We start from the raw sequence: 22,148 nt of genomic DNA, 5'->3' as shown, positions 1-22,148 counted from the left end.
GTACTTTAAATACTAAGTTAAAATTTATTTTGACTTGTGGCACAAAATATCTTTATCTAGATTATAACTTTATAGAGATTATAACAAAATATGTGCTTTTTTTAAATTATATTCGAAATCAATTTTATTTTAAAATATATATATAATTTGATTTCTATTTTATAATTTATAATTTTTTTAATAATAGTTTATAAAATTTTCATGATTTTGAATGGATAATTTAAAAATTATATATATAAATTTGTAATTAGAAAAAAATAAATATCAATATACAATTTAAATGGTAGGTATATTCAATCATTACATAATTATTTGTATAGTTTTATATATTATATTAGAATATAAATAAATAATTCGGATAATATACAATATTGAGTTGATTAAACATCTGAATTTCAGCACTACTAACTCTACTCTAAATTTTTATACAAAAAAATAGCTATAAAAAACTGTTTAGTTGATGGTAGTCCTATTAAATAAAGAAACACTTGACATTGTTTTTTTCCTGAAAAATACGGTTCGTTGTTTAAAAAAAAACTCAAGTTACCATTTTAAAAAAAACATTATTAGAAATAAAACGTAAAATGTTACACTGTATACACTATTAGGCCTGAATTTTTTTTTAAAATTGAGCATTAAATAATTATTCATACAATATGGTTCTTTAGTATGACATTAATACTACTATTATTTTACCAAAAAAAAAAAGCAAAAAATTCATAAGAATCCTGGGTCTATTCTATTCTACAATTTGTTTTTTTTTCAAATAATTTCAATATATGAGCTCTGAGGGGAATGGTTCATTCGTCAAACATCGTTCCGCGTTATAATATCATCCAAGATGTCTGATTCGCGCTCAATGCCAGATTTCGAACTTGAGATCCATTTTTGAATGTACCCCAACTCTATTTGCCTGGCATGTTTAACCGAATCCGTATCATCGCCCCTCGAACCTCTCAGGTCCAGATGATGAGCACCGCCCTCGATGACGATGGAAATTATACTGGAAGATACATTTTTCAGAATCTTAATTATGATATAGAAAAAGTCAAAAAATGTTATAAAGTGTCATATTCGTGGCCCTTCTATCATAGGCATCAATCATCTAATTTTAGGACTCTATCCTTTTTCGTCTTATAGAAGTCTCTATTTATTACTTCTTTTGACTTCCTTTGGACTGAGTCAGCTTATTTTATTTTAATCTTTGTTTTTTTCTCTCTACATTCTGTCGTCTTAAATTTTCATCCATTCTCTTCGACCTATTATTTGGAGCATCGAAAAAAAAAATCAACTTAAAAATATAAAATTTTAATTATATAACCCCTCCAGGCATCCAAGGATCTAAATCTCCGTTGCTAAATATGATATTAGAAGCGGTTCCCAAATGGTCACCCCAAAAATTTAGCGCCAATCGATGATCCCTAGGTTCTACGTTCCAAGTAGCTTTACAATACTCGCGTCTCTGTTGAATGGTGAAAGGTAAGCGTGGAAACATATCCGTTACATTATCGCTGCCGCTAGGAAGAATGAAATCTGTGCAACTCTATTATTTAAAAAAAAATGTAAATTTAGAAAGAATTTATTCAACCGTAGATGTACAAAAATTTTCAAAAAAAATTTGAAAAGGGTGATTGCGTGAATCCATATCAAATAAAATAGCGTTTCCGCCCTGCCCCTTAGAGATTTTGACAAAATTTGGATGCGCAATGTTAGGTCAGTGTAACTAAGACTAAGTCAAAAATTTTAAACCCCTCGAGCCATTTGATTTTTCGAAACATATTGGTGGTCAAAGTGGGGAAAAAAATAATAATATCATCCATTTTTGAAGCGTAAAATATCTAGAATGTTCTTTATTATACTTGATAATCCCAAGCCTTTCCGTCCTGGCCCAATCCGCAACCCGTAGGGTCCGCGCAAATTTTATATTCGGTGTAAAGGTCGAAACATTTTTTGTCTCCTAGCCCCGAGGTATTGTAGACCAAAGCTACATTACGAAAAAATAAAGGCAAAGGTAGAACAGTTTAAACACGATAATTTCTAAAAAAAAAGAAGAAGAGTGGAATGCGCTCATAAATCTCGTCGGTCTATGAAGCCTCGGGTAAGAACCGGGATTATTCCCGGAGTAAAATTCATCCTGATCAAAAATTCGCGCGAATATTTTGAACTCGGAAAAGAGGGAAAAACTGGCCCTTTTAAAAAAAACTATTGACAGAACCCATTTGAGGGAAATCTATTTAATCGGTCTTTTAATGCCATACTTTGGTCCCATTAAGATCGGAAGCTTAAAAAAAATTGTTATTTTTCTTTTGTACCTCACTGGTTTCCTCTCCTTCACGTTTTTCTAAAAACTCTATTTCATTTTAAATTTAAAAAAAATAAATATATATATTAAACTTATTTACATAAAATTTTGTATATTCCTTCCATAGGTGTGGAAAGTTTCTTCAGAAGATGGCAAGAAGCCTAATATAAATATTGTTAAAAAAAAATGTTTTAGGAATATTTGACCATATGATTGATTAATATTGTTTCCCCTTTCATTCTTTCAATTAACTACAATATTTCTCGATGACGATATGGATCATCACTTTAAAAAAAAAAAAGGTTTCCAATGATATTCATACATGAAATCCTTTAAATTCAAGTAGGTTTTACCTTAACGGGGTAAGGGGGCAACGCGGCCAAAAAGTTTGACGGGTAGGGATAATTGCACATGGAAAGAATGACGAAAGCGTTCCTTATCCAATTGTACAATTGTGGCCCATCTTTTTTACAATCCAGGATTCGGCAAAGTTTCAGTTCTTTCGTGAGGTTTCTGGCACCTAAATTTTAAAGTGTTAGATATAATTTGAAGCGTTTTTAATTAAAAAACATCCCCAATTTGCATTTTTTAATCTTTCCGTTTTATTCCTGAGCAATTAGTATTTTTTTTTCCCATTTGGGCATTCAAGGCTGTGTGCTAGTTAGGCTTAAATAATTTTCTAAGAGAGGTCTGAACCCGCCAATGATCCATCCTACCCCGAGCTAGATGGGTTGCCCATAAATAGGTTTCTGTTTGGTCTGTGCTGTGACCTCAAAATGCCCAACCAAACATTATTAAATTTTATGAACCCGAAATTCGGATCCAGAAACCTGCTTAAAAGACGGCTATTAAGCCGACCTTAGGATACGGCCTACGATATGAATCTGGGCATTCAGTATTTATTCCGAGTGATTTAAACAGGAACTTACCAAAAAATTATATTAAAAAAAATAATTGGTCGTTACGGGCAATGTTTTCAATTGGGTAATATGGGAAATATCTTACAAAACTGGCTAAAATTTATTTTTAACTCGAGAACCTCACACTGTATTCATAGTAAAAGCGTTATCTTCAAGCATTACGTTATTATAGCTGATTCAGTATTTAAAAACTAATTTAAGATAAATAATATATCTTTATATTCGAATTCACTATTATTTTTATAATCGTATCGCATACTTTCTTCTTTATCAACGCATCACAACACATGTTTTTTTTTATCAAATTTTATTATTTAATAAAATTTAGGCCCATTTTATTTTGCGATAACGCCGCGTTAAATAACGCAACGCTCGAGGAGCGTATACTATAAATCTGGCCTAAATCTTCTAAAATATTTATGAAGAAAAATGGAAAAGCGTGAAGTCCCCCTTTTTCTTCTTCTTATTTCACCTGTTAAATTTAGTGTTGTTGAATTACCTTACATTGACCATTTCTATAGTGTCTTAGTCAAACTTTTACACTAAAAAAAATTGAATTGAGCTTCTAAAGCTGAGTCTCAACTTGAAGATTTATTAGAATATTTCTGAATAAAAAATTTGGCCACGCTGTTTTATAGTTGACTAAAGATAGGTTAGTTTAACAAACTAGTTCTATTTCTTAAAAAAAAAAATTTTTTTTATAGCAAATCTCTAACTATGCAATCCATCGCACAAATTTTTGTCAATATCTGCAAAACCGTTCCGTATTTTGTGGACACAATCGCGATTCGTACCGAGATATATCTTTTTATATTTATTAAAGAATAATAGAAAAATTAAATTTAATTTATAACCGTGTTAAAATGAACATATTTTTTATGATTTCAATACGTAGTAAGTTGTATTCAATGACATATAATAATACCTAGACTAGACTGACGATGCATTCATAATAATGCATTTGAAAGCTTCGTTGAATGCAAATCAGCTGAACCAGCCATTTTGGGAATACATATAGCAATTATTCTCATGAACACTACTATCAAATTGATGACTTGCTTCCTTATCAACTCGATGATCAGGTCATTCCAATAAGGTTTGCGTCAGACATAGGAAATAAATTGGCCCCTCGTTTAAAATTTTTAACAATGATATGGGTAATCAAAATGTCGGCCCCAGCTGTTTTCGTCGATGTACATTTTTAATGAATGCATCGTCGGTCTTATTATATGTCATTGGTTGTAATATAGGTTACATCATCATAGTAAAAAAAAAAATTCCAATTTTAACCCCCCAAATCACCTGAATATGGGGTGTAGCGATAATCAGTGGTTAGGTCATAATGGTCTTAAACCGAAATCTAATAGTTGCTACATTTACCAGAGACCTGTACGCCCGGCCTAGTGATGTTAATTTCGTAAAAAAAAATGTGTCCAATAAGATCCTTTTAAGAAAATTTTGGGTCAAACTCGGGCCTAAAATTTAAGGTCAGGCCTAAACGATAAATTAAATTTCGGGCCATGTTTAAAAAAACCGGGTCTGGGCTTTGAAAATTTGAATTTGCAGAGCTCAAACAAAATTATGTTTTCGATTTAGGACTCATTTTTCCTCACTTAATTCACGATCAATCATGTCCATCATCAGACGTCGTTCGTGAATTATTCGAATCATAAAATCGAAATGTTATAATGGTTTTTTTTTTAAAAAATACATGTGTCAGAGTTTAAAATGCTCCACAAGATAAATAAAAATCTTGAAAGTTTTTTTTTTAAATTCCAAAGATTTTATTGAGAATGCTCAAACAGCCATTTTAAATAAAATCATTTTGATCCTAAAATTCCAAAATAAGTAAATCTTTTGTCATTCTTATGCACAAAAAAATCTGAGATCTTTGAGGAGTATTGGCTCACTGATACTTCTATATGTAAAATTAAGGGAGATGCGCCGATATCATGCTTATCCAAAAATAATAAAAAAACACGAAGGTCAATTATTATTTTTGGACCAATGGTATCGGTATAAATAAAAAGTATCGACCAAAACAATGGAGTTCAGGATCAGTGGCAACAGCAAGTTCAATATTTTAAAGTAATAGATCACAAAAAATTTTGATTTACTTCTGTCACTCGTTTAAAAAAGAAATTCCTCGGCACGAGACCCGCCACAGACATCAGAGGAGCGCTTGATGATATGGAACCTTCCACTAAGTTCGGGTATTTCAATCTCATGTAAGTGCTTAGAATGCCCCCATAACTTTAATAAAAATTAAAAATTAATAATATTACGTCATTAATGAAAAAAATGAGTAGTAATGGATTAAAACATGGCCTCTTTATCCGTTATGAGTTAAAAATCAGGTGACACCTAGCGTATTGAAACCGGAAAAAGGGGCATGATTTTATAAAACGCATTTCCGGGGTTGTAGCGTTTTATAAAATGGTAACGGATCGGGCTAATATATTTTTATAAAATCGACCAGACCCGATATTTTAATGATTGTATATAATAATATAATAATTATATAATAAAAATTATATTATATTATTTTTTTTTTTCATTTCAGGGTGTGTCCTAAATCTAAAAAAATATATAAATAAATTTTGAAAGAAAAAAGAATAATAACATTAGAGCTATTTTTAACAGGATTACTATCTGAAGTATTTGTCGATCTCTAGCCTACCCCCTTAAATGCCCCTCCCCCCTAGCCCATCCACTTAAATGTCCTCGAGGGATTCATTTAAAAAATAAAATAGTTTTCCAATATAATTTTTCGTCATTTACAAAAATTTCATAATTTTTTTATAAAAATGAATAAATTTGAAAAAAAATTTTTATTTATTTATTTTGGTAATTTTTACGAAAAAAAATAGTATTCTCGTTTTTCGTTGTTTTTTTTGTAAAAATATAAAAATAATGCAAGATTTAGAACACGTTTCATAATTTTATTAATTTGCGAAAATTTATAAATTTAGAGATTTTTTAAAAAAACAAACATTTAGGACATAGCTTTATTATACATAATTTTATTAATAATAATAATAAATTGATAAATGGAACAAAAATTCAATTTATATGTAATGTCTAAAAAAAAACTGAGTAACTAAAAATTCGATTTTTTCGCTACATTATATGCAACAAGAAAAGGATTTTCAAAATATTTAAAGTTAGATTCCGCTAATGTTGTTGTCCGGCTCGATTTCGCCATTTTTAAAAGCGGCTATTTCAAGATGTTGGCCAAAAGTAAATTGCCCAAGTTTGGAGATATTGACCACATATAGTGTTGTTAAATTACCCTTACTTTGACAATCTCTATTGTGGCTTAGTCAAGCTTTAAGCTTAAAAAATTGAATTAAGCTTCTAAGTTGAGTCTTAACTTGAAGATTGATTTGAATATTTTTGGATGAATACAGAGCTACACTTGTTTTATAGTTGGCTAAAGTTAGGCAGTTTAACAACACTAACCACATATGACAGAAAGGTTTTAGACTTCTATTAGCGAAATTTCGAGGCTTAGGTAATATATTTCCACTAAAATATTGATTTTGTTGTTAACAACAGCCAATATTTTAAAATGAGATTTATTAACTTTTGGAGAATAAACAAAATACACCTAGATCATTCTTGAAAGTTAGTTAAAAAATTTTTTTAGAATAGAAAATATTGATCAAATAAAAAATCAATATAAATGTTGGATTAGATGGGCGAAAGGTTCATGGATCGGTACGGCCATATCCAATTAAATTTTTTTTAACTTTTTAAATATAATACCACCCTCCTCCCTCTGAGTTAGCCGATGCTGAGTGGTTATTCAGCACAGCAATAGATGTTGGTAAATACAATATTTTTAGCATTTTTAAGTAATGCTAACAAGTAGTGTGTTAGTTAAGTAATGTTTATTGAGGTACTTTTACCAAGGTAAAGAAAGACAGTATTTTTTTGTGAGGTAGCAAGCATGCATTAATTTTTTGAAGTAATGTATTTTATAATAATTTGTTTCATTTTCGATTTTTAAAATAATTTTATGTTTATTCATTTGGGTCAGGTAGGGTTTGGTGAAAAAAAAAGAACTCTTGCTGGTTTCTAATCCAGATAATCTTTAGTTTTTACTACTAAACCTTGTAAATGGAATTTTAATGATGCTTAGGAGATAAAAAACATTTATAATGAATTGCATTATTATATAAGAAATTTAATAATAATGTTATAAAAACATGTTTCTAATAATCATTATATTGGTGCTTCATAATACTTTTTTATAAAATATATTTTATTATTAAAATATTGTTATTTTAGTGATAACACTATGAATCGATTGTAATAAAAAATATGTTTCTAATCATTATTAAGATTCAAGATTATGATAATAGAGGATCTAAAAAAATATACATATATTTGTGGGGAAAAAAAACATTTTTTAAAAAATATTCTTTGCAAGTCTCAAGATTTTGTTAATGGATGCTCAAACTTTTCTGCCATTCAGGCCTACATTATTTACTGACTAAAATATTGGGTTAGCTAATTTTAAAAATCGAGTCATTTAGCAACACTGGTTAGGACAATGAGTTGTAAATAAAATGTTAATTTGTTTTAAAAATAATTTTTTCATTAGCAAAATATTTTACAAATTACAATTATTCTAACCCAGAGGAGATAATGTAATTTAAAATCTGTAATTTTTCAAAAACTGAGCTGTGCCAATTATTTAAGATAAATTTATATTATATCAATAAACTAATTAGAAAATCACATGTAATATTCTTTAAAATTAAATATCAATATAAATTTTTGAAACCTTCCACCAAATGTAATGACTGGTATTTTAGGATTCAGCTTAAACTTAATAAAGATGTAACGTATCAATTCAGCAAAATCTGCTAATGCCTGATCAACAGATAAAAGTCCTATATTATTTGAATCAAAACTTTTTGCACCAAATGGTAAAGACTTTCCATAAAATCTCTATAAAAAATATATTCCTTCTCATTAATATAAATATTTAGTTTACATGTTCTGCAAAAACGATAAAACCTCTGACCAGATATGCAAAATCAAACAGAGAACCAGTATTATTCCAAAATGATGTTATGTCACCTTCATTGCCAGTATAAAATAATAAAGATCCATTGATATGATTGAAATCTTTATCTGAATATTGATATTAAATTGTTTTGTAATAAAAAGAATTAATTTCAATAATTACTTAAATATAAGTATCTTTGTTTAAATGTCAAATTTTTATAAGAATAAAAATTGAAGTGATCAATATATTGATCGTAATATTCTTCAGTATATTCATTATCATCTTTATTCGTAATGAATATTGGTAAAAAGCAAAATAAAATAAAAAATTTCAAATTTAAGCACATTTATTATTATAAGTTGGCCATCATTTATTATAAAAATTGTTCTTTGTTCAAATGATTGCCATTCTATGTAAGAGGTGACTTAATGAATTAATTATAAATAGAAGAGTCAAACCTGTCTAGTTTGGTCAATTATTAATTTATACAATTCCCTAATTTGACTGAAATTTTGAGTCCCATTCTTATTAACTTTTGAGAAAATACTTTGATTAATTGGGCACTACTTTGATAAATTGGGCAAGATTTATTTTTTTGTCCATTGCATAAGAACTATATAATATGGGTATTAGTTATATTTGTTGCATTCATTTATTTACTTAATTTAATTCTATTTTAAACTATTTACGTCAAATAACAAAATTAGTAAAGAATAACGAGTTCACTTTATTAAAGAGATTTAGGTTATTAAACATCTAAGTAAACATACACAAAGAGAAAATGTTAAAAGATTTAATATTTATAAAAGAACTATGGATAATACTCATTGATACTCAACACTCGATGTCAAGGATAAAAAGGGGGGGGGGGATAAAGATTTTTAAAATATAATATGTCAACATAGATATCAGAAGAAGGAGCTAATACTAAGATCAAATGATTACGCTGGTATGCAACACCTTATGTGCTTAGGGTGGGAGTTGGGAGGAGGGGTAAAAAGTGAGTAAAATATCTCAACATGGGGCCATTGCATGGGCCAACAAATTAAAGCTAATATTAATTGATTCTCATCATTACGTCTTTAAAATAGGTAAGAGGGGAGAGTGTTCAAAGTTATCCAGTATGATATTTCAACGTGGGTATCAAATGAAACTTAATTTTATTGAAACTCATCGCTTCAGAGTCGGTAACTTTTTACATCATAATTAAATATATAACCATTTTTATATTAAACTTATATATGAACGGTATTGCCTTTAACAAATAATAATAATTTGCTATCCAAAAATTTAATCTTTTATATCTATGGCACTGTATATAGAAAATATTAATTAATAATATATGAAAAAAGGGATATTTAATTTTTATAAATTTAATATATTTTAAATGTTACGTTCAATTTCCATATCTTTTAAAATAGGTATATCCTAAATTTTAACTTATTATAAACCATATTTACAATTCAAATTAAAGGAATCGGCATGGACTACGACAAAGTTGGCGGTGGGGCGGCATGACATAATATCCTAATAAAATTAGAAGGTCCAGTAGTTCAAAGGGATGGGGCTAATATTTTTTTAAATTTACAATTATCTTCAAATAAATAGCACTAGAAAAAATATCTGAATATTTAAATGAGTTCTCAGCTTTGAGCGTTTAAAGATTTTATTATTTGGTCGAGATTGGGATATGAAGAATGTTTAGATGAGATTTGTTACACATTAATATTCTTGATGAAGCACTATAAAATACCATGAAATTTACTAAGATACACAATGATGAATATTCTTGAGCACAATAAGTTTATTGGTAAAACAAAAATAAATCGTATAGAGTAAAAGGATCATCTAATACAAAATAATATAATTAGAATAGAATGGTTTGATTTAAATTGTTTTGAAGGTAAAATCAATTTAGAATGACCTTACGAAACAAAATGCATAAAAACTTTAACATTTGTTTTTGAATATTTTTAACAGTTAAAAACTAATGGTTTAGAATAAAAAGAAAAAAACAATTTTGAAATATTGAAATTAAAACTTAACAATTTAAAGAAAAATTTAAATACTAAATTTTTGAATAAGTGACATAAATTTGACTTATTGACAGATATTTTTTCTGAAAAACTTAGTTAGCAATCAAATAGGAGATGGCCGTATATGCATTAGGCGGTTATATATTTTTTTGTTAAAAAATTTACTATTCGAGTTGAGTACACTAAAAACTCGCAAGGACCTCTGGCTCACAAGATAATCGGTCTCCCTAGTGACTCATATTTACGCTAAATTTTTTATTTAGCTACCGCTCTAATATTATCATAATTTTGGGAAATTCTCTTTTTATAAGATAATACATAAATTCTAGATGGATAGATATAACAAATGGGATCCAGTATCAGCTGATATGAAAATAACGCGAATTCCTAATTCCGTCAATAAAACGATACTAACTATACTGATCATTCATTCGTTTAAATAGGTATAAAGATCAGGTGGTGACAGACAATTTTAATTTCGTGTATAAAATAATATATTATAATTATATAAAATCTTTTTTTAAAAAAAAATAGAGCATCATTTAATCGTAAAAATTCTTATATGGGAAACATAATGGCATGTTTTAACTGATTTTCAAATGACCTTTCAAAATACATAAAAATCAGTTTTAAAAAAATATTATATGCCATTTGGATACGGTACATCTCTATAATAATATTTTCTATAACCACTTATACAAAATTTATTTAAATATGAAATTAATTTAACATACTGGATTAGTTAATAACTTTAATGAGTCTATTTGCTAATTTTTGCTAATTTTTGCTAATAAAATCGTTCCAGCATAATCACGTTAGATTCTTTAATATTTACGAATGTTCTTTTGACACAAATATATCGTATGAGAGAGACATTGACAAGGGTTAGATCTGCCTATAAAGTTGTTTTTTGGATATTAAGAAATGATGGCGAAATATTTATTTTACAAAAAGAAAGAATGTTTTTAAAAATTAAATTATTTTGTGTAGGGTTTCAAAATAAAATATCAAGCGAATGATATCCGCCACATGATATATTAAAGTTTTCTACGCCCACACAGACTCTTTATAAAATTTTAGGCCTGAGTTTATAAATTAGCACCTAATACTTAAAGATGTAGTTAAATATCATTTTTTTTTATTAGAATTTTTTATTGAATAAAAAAAATTGAAAGGAAATTAATATAAAGAAACAAAAAAAATACACTGATACTATATTTGTTTTGGACAGTATATCAATCAACACTACCTAGGAATGGGAAAAAAAACGAAATTAAAAAACCGCTATTTTCAACAAAAAAAAACACAAAAAAATATATATAATATTTAAAATAATTCATTCACAATAAATATTTTAGCCTAATAAATTTATATTTGTGGCTATATAAATCGGGTTAGGAGCTAGACTCAATTAAAATAGGCTTAGTAATCAGCCAATTAAAGTTGGCCTAAGCTTTTGGCCATAGCCAATCAAAATCGGCTTAAGCCCATCCTTAGGCAATTAGAATCAGCTATTTACGACAATCACTATATTTATTCGAAAATTAGGTTCAAGTCAACTTAACTTTTCAAAATAAATCGATATAAATCATTTACTTAATTTTATAGTAAAAATTATGTTGAACTAAATGTATTGTTCAACATTTGAATTGAACCTTTAAAATGGTGCCGTGGTAAGAGCGAAACACAAATGAAGAAGGCATATTTATAATATATAAATTAATTTCAGATTATAGTCCATTATCTATTTCTGATTAATTATATTAATTACCCATTTATTTATAATTGTTACGAATTTATTCCCACTTAAATTTGCGCGGAATTCTTAATTAGGTTTACCTATTATTACAAAACTTCGGAGAATTTAAGATATTTCATATAGTAACTTTTATTCTATAATATTTAGTGCCATCTGATTTCATAATAAATATTATTTTTATTATTTTATCCCAGTAACATGTTTGTTGCAATAAATTAGGGGTACGTCGTAATAGATTGTGAAAGATAATAGTACATGAGAACGATTTTGATATAATATAGTATCGATTGTGAAACGATAATTTTATTTTAAATTTTGTTGTGACAATTATATTTATATGTTAAACAGTCAAAAATAACATAATTATATTAAACAGTCAAATACTTATTAAAATAAATTGAACATAATATAATCTAATATTAAATTGACGCCTATATAAAACATTTAAGTAAACATGAAACTACAATATTTATCTTTTCAATGCTCTGGTGTGGTCTATTGGAGACCCCAGCTAGAATTGATATTACATAAAAACGGTTAATTATTATGATCTGGAATAACTTCATTATAAATATATTTATAAATATATATATTACAAAATTTTAATTGAGTACTTTTTAAGATATACGCATTTCGTGACTGGTGGGGTGGGGGGGGGAGGGGTCTGTGAAACCCTACTATAGTAAATTCTTAAGTTTTTTTAAAAACCTTATTTAATATAGGAAATTCTTTTTTAATATTTCCATTTTATTTAGATGAATAAATAATAATTTTTATGAAATGTTTTACCTTTAATATCCTATAATCATTTTTGTATATAATATTTAGAGTTAAATATTTTTTTTTTACTTTTTTTTTTAGAAAATTTTGGCACTTATAATTATTTTCAACATTTCCTATCTAAGAGTAATAGTATATTTAAAATAAATAAATATTTTATATGGTTTTAAGGTTAGTTCTATCTTATATCAGGATATTAAAAACGAAAATAATGAATATAAATGAAAGTTATATATATAATTATAAATTTGGGGTATATTAGACCTCTCTAAAAGCAAATATAAATATTTCATGCTAAATTAACTAGTTTTATTATTTTTTTTAAAAATTATTATGTATATATTTATAAAATCAAATAATATCAGACGCAGGAGATGCAAATTGAAGGCAAGCACCATCCCAGATTGAAATATTATTTTTCGGTCCGCTCTAAATTGACATTTTCTGGCCTGTTCGGGATGCTCTTTAAAATTTTTTCTAAGGTCTATATTTAAAAAAAATATATATATTACTATATGGGTCTTAAAAGATACACTCTCATTTATTAGTTTACGTTTTTTTAAGCTAATACGATTTAACCATCCAATATAACTTTTAAAAATGATCCTTCTTTATTAGGATATTATTTTCCATTTAACTACAATTGTGTCCAATTTTTTTGTCGAAAAGCATTTTGTTTTTTTATAATGATGTATCTGTATGTCTGATTGACTAGAAAATAAAAATATATAGTCTCTAAATAATAAATATTTTATTTAATTTCGGATATTCGGATATTCGGATTCTCTCAATTTTTGGGTAGATTAAGATTCAAGTCAGAATAATCTTATGTGAGCCTCTAGATTTGGGGAAATGGAGTTGCAAACCTTTTCTGACATCTATGTACAAAATCTTTAGACTTACATAATATTATTTTGAACTTAAATCTTAAAAAAATAGATCGTTATCGTGGAGTTTTTTAAAAGCCCTGCTAAGGAACCTTTCATTTTTTAAATTTGAAAAATCGGAAATAACCCCAAATATATTCCATCATTTATAGAGTTTACACATAAGAAAGAAAGAAAGAAAGAAAGAAAGAAAGAAAGAAAGAAAGAAAGAAAGAAAGAAAGAAAGAAAGAAAGAAAGAAAGAAAGAAAGAAAGAAAGAAAGAAAGAAAGAAAGAAAGAAAGAAAGAAAGAAGGGAAAGAAAGATTTATCGAATAACATCGAAATTGTATGTATTACTGGTAAATATTCAAAAATGTTTTGTATGAATATTTGAAATTATGAAATTATTTCGTGAGGAAATTTAATTTGGAATTATTTTTTTTTTTGTGGATATATTCAAAAAGGTATGAGGCAATGACTTATAATAAATATGCATTCATTAAAAGTGTATACATTAATGAATAAAAAACAGCTGAGGACGCCATTTAGGTTAAAAATTTTAAACGATAGCCCAATTTATTCCTATGTTCTGACGCAAACTTTATTAAAGAAATGCCCTGATCTTCGAAATAATAAGGAAGCAAAGTTAACAATTTAATAGTAGTTTTTTTTTAACATGAGAATAATTACCTAAATGGGTTATGCCAAAATGGCGCCTCCAGCTGATTTGCATTCAACAAGGCTTTTAAATGCATCAGCAGTCTAGGTATTATTATATTTCATAGGAAGGAGTTCGCTCTAGCACATTTTGTAATAAATTTTGGGTTCAATCAATTTTTTTTTTCAAAATTTAAAAGGGGTCACCAACAGTAAATAATTTGAAATTGAGGGGTTTAGAATCCCTGTTGGTTTAATATCCAGGGACGACATCTATTAGAAGTTTGTTCTGCTCATTTCAACCTAAAATGTTTACATTAACGCATCCTCTGATCATTGTTTTAAAAATTATTTTCCGCCCGTTACCCGCCCAATGATTAAAATATTTTAGAGAACCCGCCCGCACGCCCCCCCCCCCGCCCAGAGATTACTGTGGCTTAAAGGTAAGACCTTAGAACTATCGTCAGATCTGTCGTCTTGTTGTATATGTGTGTGAAACTTAGGCATTGCAATGCTGCTGAGAAAAAGATGCAAAAATATAAGGATAAATTCAAATGTTCCAGGGGCGAAATGTCAAAATTCTTAAGATTAGGTAGTTTTAAAAGAAATACCCGACAAACCCTGATGTTTTAAATTATAAAATCGTCTTTCTTAGATGAGTTAAAATTGATAGATCCAGTATTCCCATCTTGGGATTCTGGATAGATTTATTCCTAAAATCTTCACGATATCGTATGATAAATAATGAATGTAGGGAAATAATTGATGAGAATAATTAAGTTTTTTTTTTAAATTTGCGAGGAGAAAGATGATATGTCAGGAAGTGTTAGATTAAATTGCTGATAGTGATTTCATTATTAAGATTAAGAAATTACGGATAAAATATTCTAGTAGATTTTTGTATCGGGTCAACAAAATTTATGATTTATTTATCCCATTACTATCCCCAAACAATATACAATATATAATATTTTTCTCATTACATTATAATATAAATTAAACGATTCTTATATAAATATATTGAAAATGGTTGTTAATCAAAATTATATATTTTTTTATTATTATTATGACTATTATTGGTATTTGAAAAGAAATTTCGTATTTTTGCGCTTCTAAAATTCAAATTGAATAAATTACGTTTTAATGGGTTTTTTTTCTTTCTTATTATTTATAATCCCACTGCATTAGATGATGTGTAAATTATTATTTAATAATTTACGAATTGTTTATAGCTTCTGCAAAATTTTTCGATACAAAAACCTTTTCTTTCATACGTAATAATAATTTAATAATATAAAAACGAAAATTTGCCAAAATTTATGTGTTCTAAAAATATTCTATTTATAAAAATCATTTAAAAATTAGCATCTTAGCTTCGCGAATAACGTTAAAAATGATATGAAAGAATTCTTATATGTTTTACTTTTAAAATGAAAGTGATAATTTTTTATATATCCTGTAGTATTGATAAACGCCCTCGATTTGAGGCTATTTTTTATAAAAAAAACGTTTATAACTTAATATTTTAGCCAGGTAAATATTACCCAAGTCTAGAAATTTGGCCAATAGTGTTTTCCAAACCTTTTGCAATCTATGCTTCAAAAATTTTCAAACAACACTATTGTTAACGTAATTATTTTTTCAAATAAAAAGGTTCAATTTCAAGATACTGGTTCACAGTTACTTAATTTAATTCAGTATTTAAGGAGAGGAAGGAGTCAAGGAAATGGTTTTTTCTATTAGAAATATAATTATACACCCTATTTTCAAAAATAAGTGTCGGTTTTTATCGATAGTTAGATCGTAAGAGGATAATAACGAAATGACCAAATAATTTTTATCTCATTAATAAAATATATATATTATTATTATTCATAAATTTGATTAATAAATTTTAATTTGTTGATTGGTCTAATTTTTCTTTGTATATACTCAATGTGGTATTCTACATCGAATGTCTCCCTCCTCTAGTAACATAAATTTTTATGGCGTATATTAATTACATTTCGAGATATTTTTTTCAGGTTTAGGGAAATTTAGAGGTTCCTGGTATTAAAAATTTTTCACGTTTTTAATTGAATGTATAACGATGAGCAATGATTTTTTTATATATATTTTTCCAAATACATTATTGTAGAGTGTTTAACTATCGATTTGATCAAATAATTAAAAAATTCGGCCTCCCTCAATCTCCCCTAGGCATAACTTCATATTTTTATTAACCACTAGTTTGCAATATATAAAAGATGACAAAAAAAAATATAAAAAAACTGAAATAAATTTATAATACAAGTCTAAAACACACAATATAATTGAAATGATTTAAACAATTTACTTGTCAAATTAAATGATAGATTGGGATCTTATCAAAACACACTAGGAATAGCAAAATTATAAAAAAAAGGGAATTTTGTATTTATTAAAGCATATCTAAAGAATTTTCTTTTGTCATTTTACGCGTCGTCCAATGTGACACCTTTGCGTGGCACGATAGCAGCACGAATTCAGCTTTGATAAATTCTTTCCGGTTAGTGTGGGGATCGAACCGATTCGTAAACTTTTTCCAGCCTTTTGAGCTCTTCGATATCTTTTCGTTCGGGAGTGGCGTTTTTATCGAGGGTTCGTCAAATCGATAATCGATTTCCGGTACAGGATATTGACCGATTCCTTCCTTCACAATGTCGTCGGGGAAAATGGGGGAGTTTAATAATGGCGTATCCTCGGGTTCATCGCGGTCTTCGATATCCAGTCGAGGAATGATGCAGTAATCGGAACCCAAAAACCTGACGCTCTGTTTGAATTCTTTCGACCTTCCGGTTCTGTTCGATTTATAGCTAAGGCCAATTGAAGATTCGACATCGTTGGCCACTTCCGGTTCGTCCACGTATTTGGAATAATAAGCCAATAACCAATTTTCCGTCACCGTCGTCAACCCCCTGTCTTCAGCCGATACTAAAATATAGTTTCGATTGCTTTTTATCATTTAAGAGGGAAGGAAGGAAGGAAGAAAGAAAGAAAGAAAATATTTGTATAATTTATTCATAATTTCGGGTCGTAATCAATTAAGCCACAATGTTTATAAACTTTCCAAATTGCTTAAGTCAACAAATTTTTTTTTTTAAATATTTTTTTTTAGAGACAAAGTTTAATAAAGGTTTATTTAACTATTATTCTTCTATATTGGTTATTAATAAAAAAAAAAAAAAATTTTTTTATTTCTATATCCTTACATTAAGATTATTATTTTTCTTCCCAATCGATCGTTTATTTGAAGAAATTTTTTTTATTGCCAATTTATGATTATTAATATGCTAAATACTTATGATATTACCATTTTTAAAAAATATTTGGATCACCCTAGTGGATCTGCATCGTACTGCCCGGCCCGGCCAGGTCGGCAAAATATTTAAATGTAGAAATTAATTTATATAATTACTCAAAATAAACGATTATATGTTATAAATAAAATCACTCACATATTTTTATTTTACATAAAATTGATAAATTTGGATATATCTTAAAAAATATCTTAGGCCCGATCCGACCCCGCCCGAATTTTATTAAAATATATTAGGGCCCGACCAAGCCCGTAGCCCATTCGGGGCGTGTTTGGGCCGGGTCTACTTTTGCAGACCTCTAGATCACACAATATATTTTTCTCTCAGCCCAGGATTCGCATTTATATAAATCAAATTCTCTTTTTTTTTGTCAAAATAATTTTTAGTGTTGTTTAAAGGGGCTAAAGGGCAAACTAAAAATTTTAGCCAGAAAAAAATGTTGATTACACCTCGAGATCTCGGTTAATAGGTGTGAGTCTTGTATAATATTTATCTTAATAAAATATTGAGTTAGCCGTTCTCAAAAATCGGCTCAAAACGAGCCCTTTAACAACACTAATAATTTTACCCCCAAAATTTACTATTTGTTTATTAAACGAAATTCTAACCCCACTCCACCCTTTCTTTTATATATAAAATCCTTCTGTAGCCCTCTCGGAATTATATTCTAGTTATTTATTTTTTTTGCGTTATAAGCGATTGATAATCCATTTTTTTTTTTTTACAAATATGGTTTATGTTTCTAATTCATTTCTCCCTTATGTTGTGTAGGTATTTTCCTTTTTGTATCGTTATCGGGAAAATTTTGTTTAGCGTTATTGTGTACTGTCTGTGAGACTAATTTATCTCCAGCAGTAAAATCGTATCAATTTAATGCAAATCGATAATTGTATAACTAGGAAAATTGACTAATAAGTCTAATTTCATTTAAACTTGAATTTTAGAATATCCAAAAAATATATAAATAATATCTATGTATAGATATATACAGTTGAATGGACAAATTTCGATTGATATTCCTTGTCGTAGGTAGAAGTAATGTTGTTGAGCGGCTAGCTTTGAACCAATTTTTAAAAACGACTAACTCAAGCCTTTTAACAACACTTATTATAATAATATGTAAAAAAAAAAAGAAGATGTATTTACTTATTTATTATAAGACAAATATAAAAACTTTTTTCTTTCTTTCTTTCTTTCTTTCTTTCTTTCTTTCTTTCTTTCTTTCTTTCTTTCTTTCTTTCTTTCTTTCTTTCTTTCTTTCTTTATGTAACTTTTACACAGAATTGTACAGAAACATCCTTCTTTGAAGATTTTTTGAGCAAGATAAAATGGTAAAATGTGAAGATCTTTAGTTTTTTATTTTTAAATTTTGAGTAGCAATCTACAAAGATTGAGATCTTTGAAGAATTTTTTTATTTAAAAATATTTTTGAAGAACCATCTTCAAAGATTCTTCACATTTTTAAAATGTTATAATTAAATTATTATCCTTATTAAATAAAAATTATTTTATCGTGAAAATTTCGCGCTTTAATTATTACCCTAAATGATAATTAAGCAATCAATATAAGTAAAATTTTTGTCAGATCACGTGAGAACTCTTGAAATATGTTTGGGAGTCAATGATTTATCCCGAAATCGATGTTGAAATGATTTTCCAAATTTATTATAATGATAATATATCAAAGACCAGCGGCCCCGGAATCCGGCCGACCCGGCCTGACAGTTAAATAATATAATTTCAGATACCCGGGTTTGGGTCTAAAAATAACTTTTTGAAAAATTTGAAATTTGCATTTTTTTTTTAGCTATATATATATATATATATATATATATACCTTAATGATAATATTAATAATATATAATATTATAATCATATCGATTTGTTTTTATATTAATAAGGTTCTTTAAACTATATTTATAGGTACATGTATTCACTTCCGATAATTTTAAAACGCGCCTATTTGAATTAATCAAAAAAAAAATTACCACATTCTTTTAAAACGATTCCGAATGATATACCGAAACAAATAACGTTTTCACATTTCTCATAAAAACGAAGCTAAAAATGAATTCGGTCATCACGGCAGTTCACTTTTCTCGTAAAGATGGGCTAAAAACGTGCGCTGTAATAGCGACCTTCCCGAAAGTTATAAAAATATACTATCAATATTAGGATTCTACATTTTAATACCCCGGATTATTATTCTATTAGTTCACAAACCTAGTTTGTTGTGATGAATCAGAAATAGTTAAGATTCTGACACAAAAATCTTTGAAGCGCGAAAAAAAAAACCACAAATATTTACTCTCTTTTTTTAACAGCAGAAAGTTATACAGAATTTTAATAGTAGGAAGCTATGATGACTCTGCAATTTATATATAATTGAATTTTATTTTTAAGATAACCTTTACAGGGTTCGGTTACCGTAAACAGCTAAGTATGTAAATGCCACCTTTTTTACAAATACGAAAAGCAAATCGATCAAGTTTGGGAGAATCTACTCGAAATTGCTATATACATATATATAGTGAAGGTCATGCCGGACCGACGGTCCTTAAGAAAAAGATCGATCCAGACCGTGGTCCTAAATAAAAAACATATTTTTTTTAACCTAATTTAATTGGTTTTATCATTTTATTAAATATAAGAGTATTATATAAACAATAAAATTTATCCAATGGTATTGAAGAAAGTGATTTTGTGCTTGTGAAGGGCATATTAAAATTAAGAGTAGATTGTGTTTTTGAGATATTTTCATTTTCATCATTAGAAAAGTATATATTTTATGTTTTATCAGATGTCTGCTTAAGGTACCTAATTATTTTATTAAGAATAAGGTTAAGTTATTTTGACAATGAATTATTCAGACAGTTTCTTAAGAAAAAATAGAACTATATAAATAATAACCAAAATATTTTAATAATAATACTGCTTATTTTGATTATTTTATTGCTTAAAAAATTATAAACAATTATTTTGTTACTTGTTGCTGACCAATTTGGTACTGCAGTGAACACATACTCTATGTTTTTTATTGTGACTATAAGTAAAATGTTTCTTGGACAAACTTATGGTTTTCATATTGTAAGATAAAAATTAACAAAATCTAAAATAACTCATCTAGAAAAATATCATAAAATAAAATATACAAAAAAATCATATTAATTGAATTGTAAAGCAAACTTAAATAATAATAAAAGACCGGTCCGGACCACTGTCCTCAGAAAAGGATCGGTCCGACAATCGGCCCGGTCCCGGTCTAAGACCGATAGGACCGGGCCGTTGACCTTCACTAATATATACTAAACCCTACGAAAGAAAGAAAGAAAGAAAGAAAGAAAGAAAGAAAGAAAGAAAGAAAGAAAGAAAGAAAGAAAGAAAGAAAGAAAGAAAGAAAGAAAGAAAGAAAGAAAGAAAGAAAGAAAGAAAGAAAGAAAGAAAGAAAGAAAGAAAGAAAGAAAGAAAGAAAGAAAGAAAGAAAGAAAGAAAGAAAGAAAGAAAGAAAGAAAGAAAGAAAGAAAGAAAGAAAGAAAGAAAGAAAGAAAGAAAGAAAGAAAGAAAGAAAGAAAGAAAGAAAGAAAGAAAGAAAGAAAGAAAGAAAGAAAGAAAGAAAGAAAGAAAGAAAGAAAGAAAGAAAGAAAGAAAGAAAGAAAGAAAGAAAGAAAGAAAGTAAGAAAGAAAGAAAGAAAGAAGAAAAAAAATGTGTGAGAAGAAAAAAATGTGTGAATTAAATAAATAAATTTATTCTTTTTTTGCGATCAGAATTGCGGAGAGTGCGTCATTATTTATATTAGATGAGAAAATAAGGTAGGTTCCATAAAAAGGTATCAAACAGAGAATTTACATATCATCCATGGGATCAAGATTATACACTCGGTCCTGAGAAAACAAATTAGGCCCTCGTTTCGAAGATATCCCGGGAGAATTTAAAGCGGTATCTTTGCACTAAGAATTCCCACTAAAACGATCTGTACAGGATCGATAATAGAGACTATATCGGCCTATGGTGTTGGTATGTGTTCGGCATTGGTTGCATAAGTGCGACGTCACAATGTTTATAACTAAGTATTTGGCCTATTGCTTACAGAATTTCTTTGTCGAGTTAAAGAAGGCTTAAATTTTTGGAAGGAATTGCCTTGAGGAAGTCAGGTTTGATTATTGTTGATTGGCAAGGGCAAGTAGTAAAGATATGATTTCAATTATTCCTAAGGCCTTTGGAAATCGGAGGCCGATTTCATCAATTTAATGGTGGGCTTGCGTGTGGCCAAGAATTGTTGTCAATTGAGTCTACTAGAGAAAATAGGGTTGCCAGGTCAAAATTTTCAAATTGCCAGTGAAATATGAAAATTGCGGTAGAAATATAAAAATTTCTTCCAGCCGGAAAATCAAAATTTACTTCCCTAAGTTTAAGCAAAATTATGGCATGCACTGTCAAAATTTTTATAAATATCTCAAGAAATGAGAGA

At 27.9% G+C, this 22,148-nt stretch overlaps 1 protein-coding gene across 1 annotated transcript; it reads right to left on the bottom strand.

The window, feature by feature from the left end:
* Positions 1–333: 333 nt before the first annotated feature.
* Positions 334–8,588, bottom strand: LOC135926012 (dipeptidyl peptidase 2-like). The gene is made up of 10 exons (XM_065461651.1): positions 8,423–8,588; positions 8,228–8,367; positions 8,015–8,181; positions 5,340–5,475; positions 3,939–4,026; positions 2,656–2,822; positions 2,403–2,463; positions 1,860–1,984; positions 1,322–1,543; positions 334–1,026 (listed from the first exon to the last, which is right to left on the bottom strand). The coding sequence occupies exons 1-10, from the start codon at positions 8,586–8,588 to the stop codon at positions 808–810; spliced, it is 1,491 nt and encodes a 496-aa protein (XP_065317723.1). The 3' UTR covers positions 334–807.
* Between the last annotated feature and the right edge of the window lie 13,560 nt (positions 8,589–22,148).

Source organism: Gordionus sp. m RMFG-2023, chromosome 3 (assembly GCF_954871325.1).
Source record: "Gordionus sp. m RMFG-2023 chromosome 3, tfGorSpeb1-WG-v2, whole genome shotgun sequence".
Classification (NCBI taxonomy): Eukaryota; Metazoa; Nematomorpha; class Gordioida; order Chordodea; family Parachordodidae; genus Gordionus; species Gordionus sp. m RMFG-2023.
Note: the sequence above shows the minus strand (reverse complement) of the source record. Positions and strands in the feature narration are given on the sequence as shown.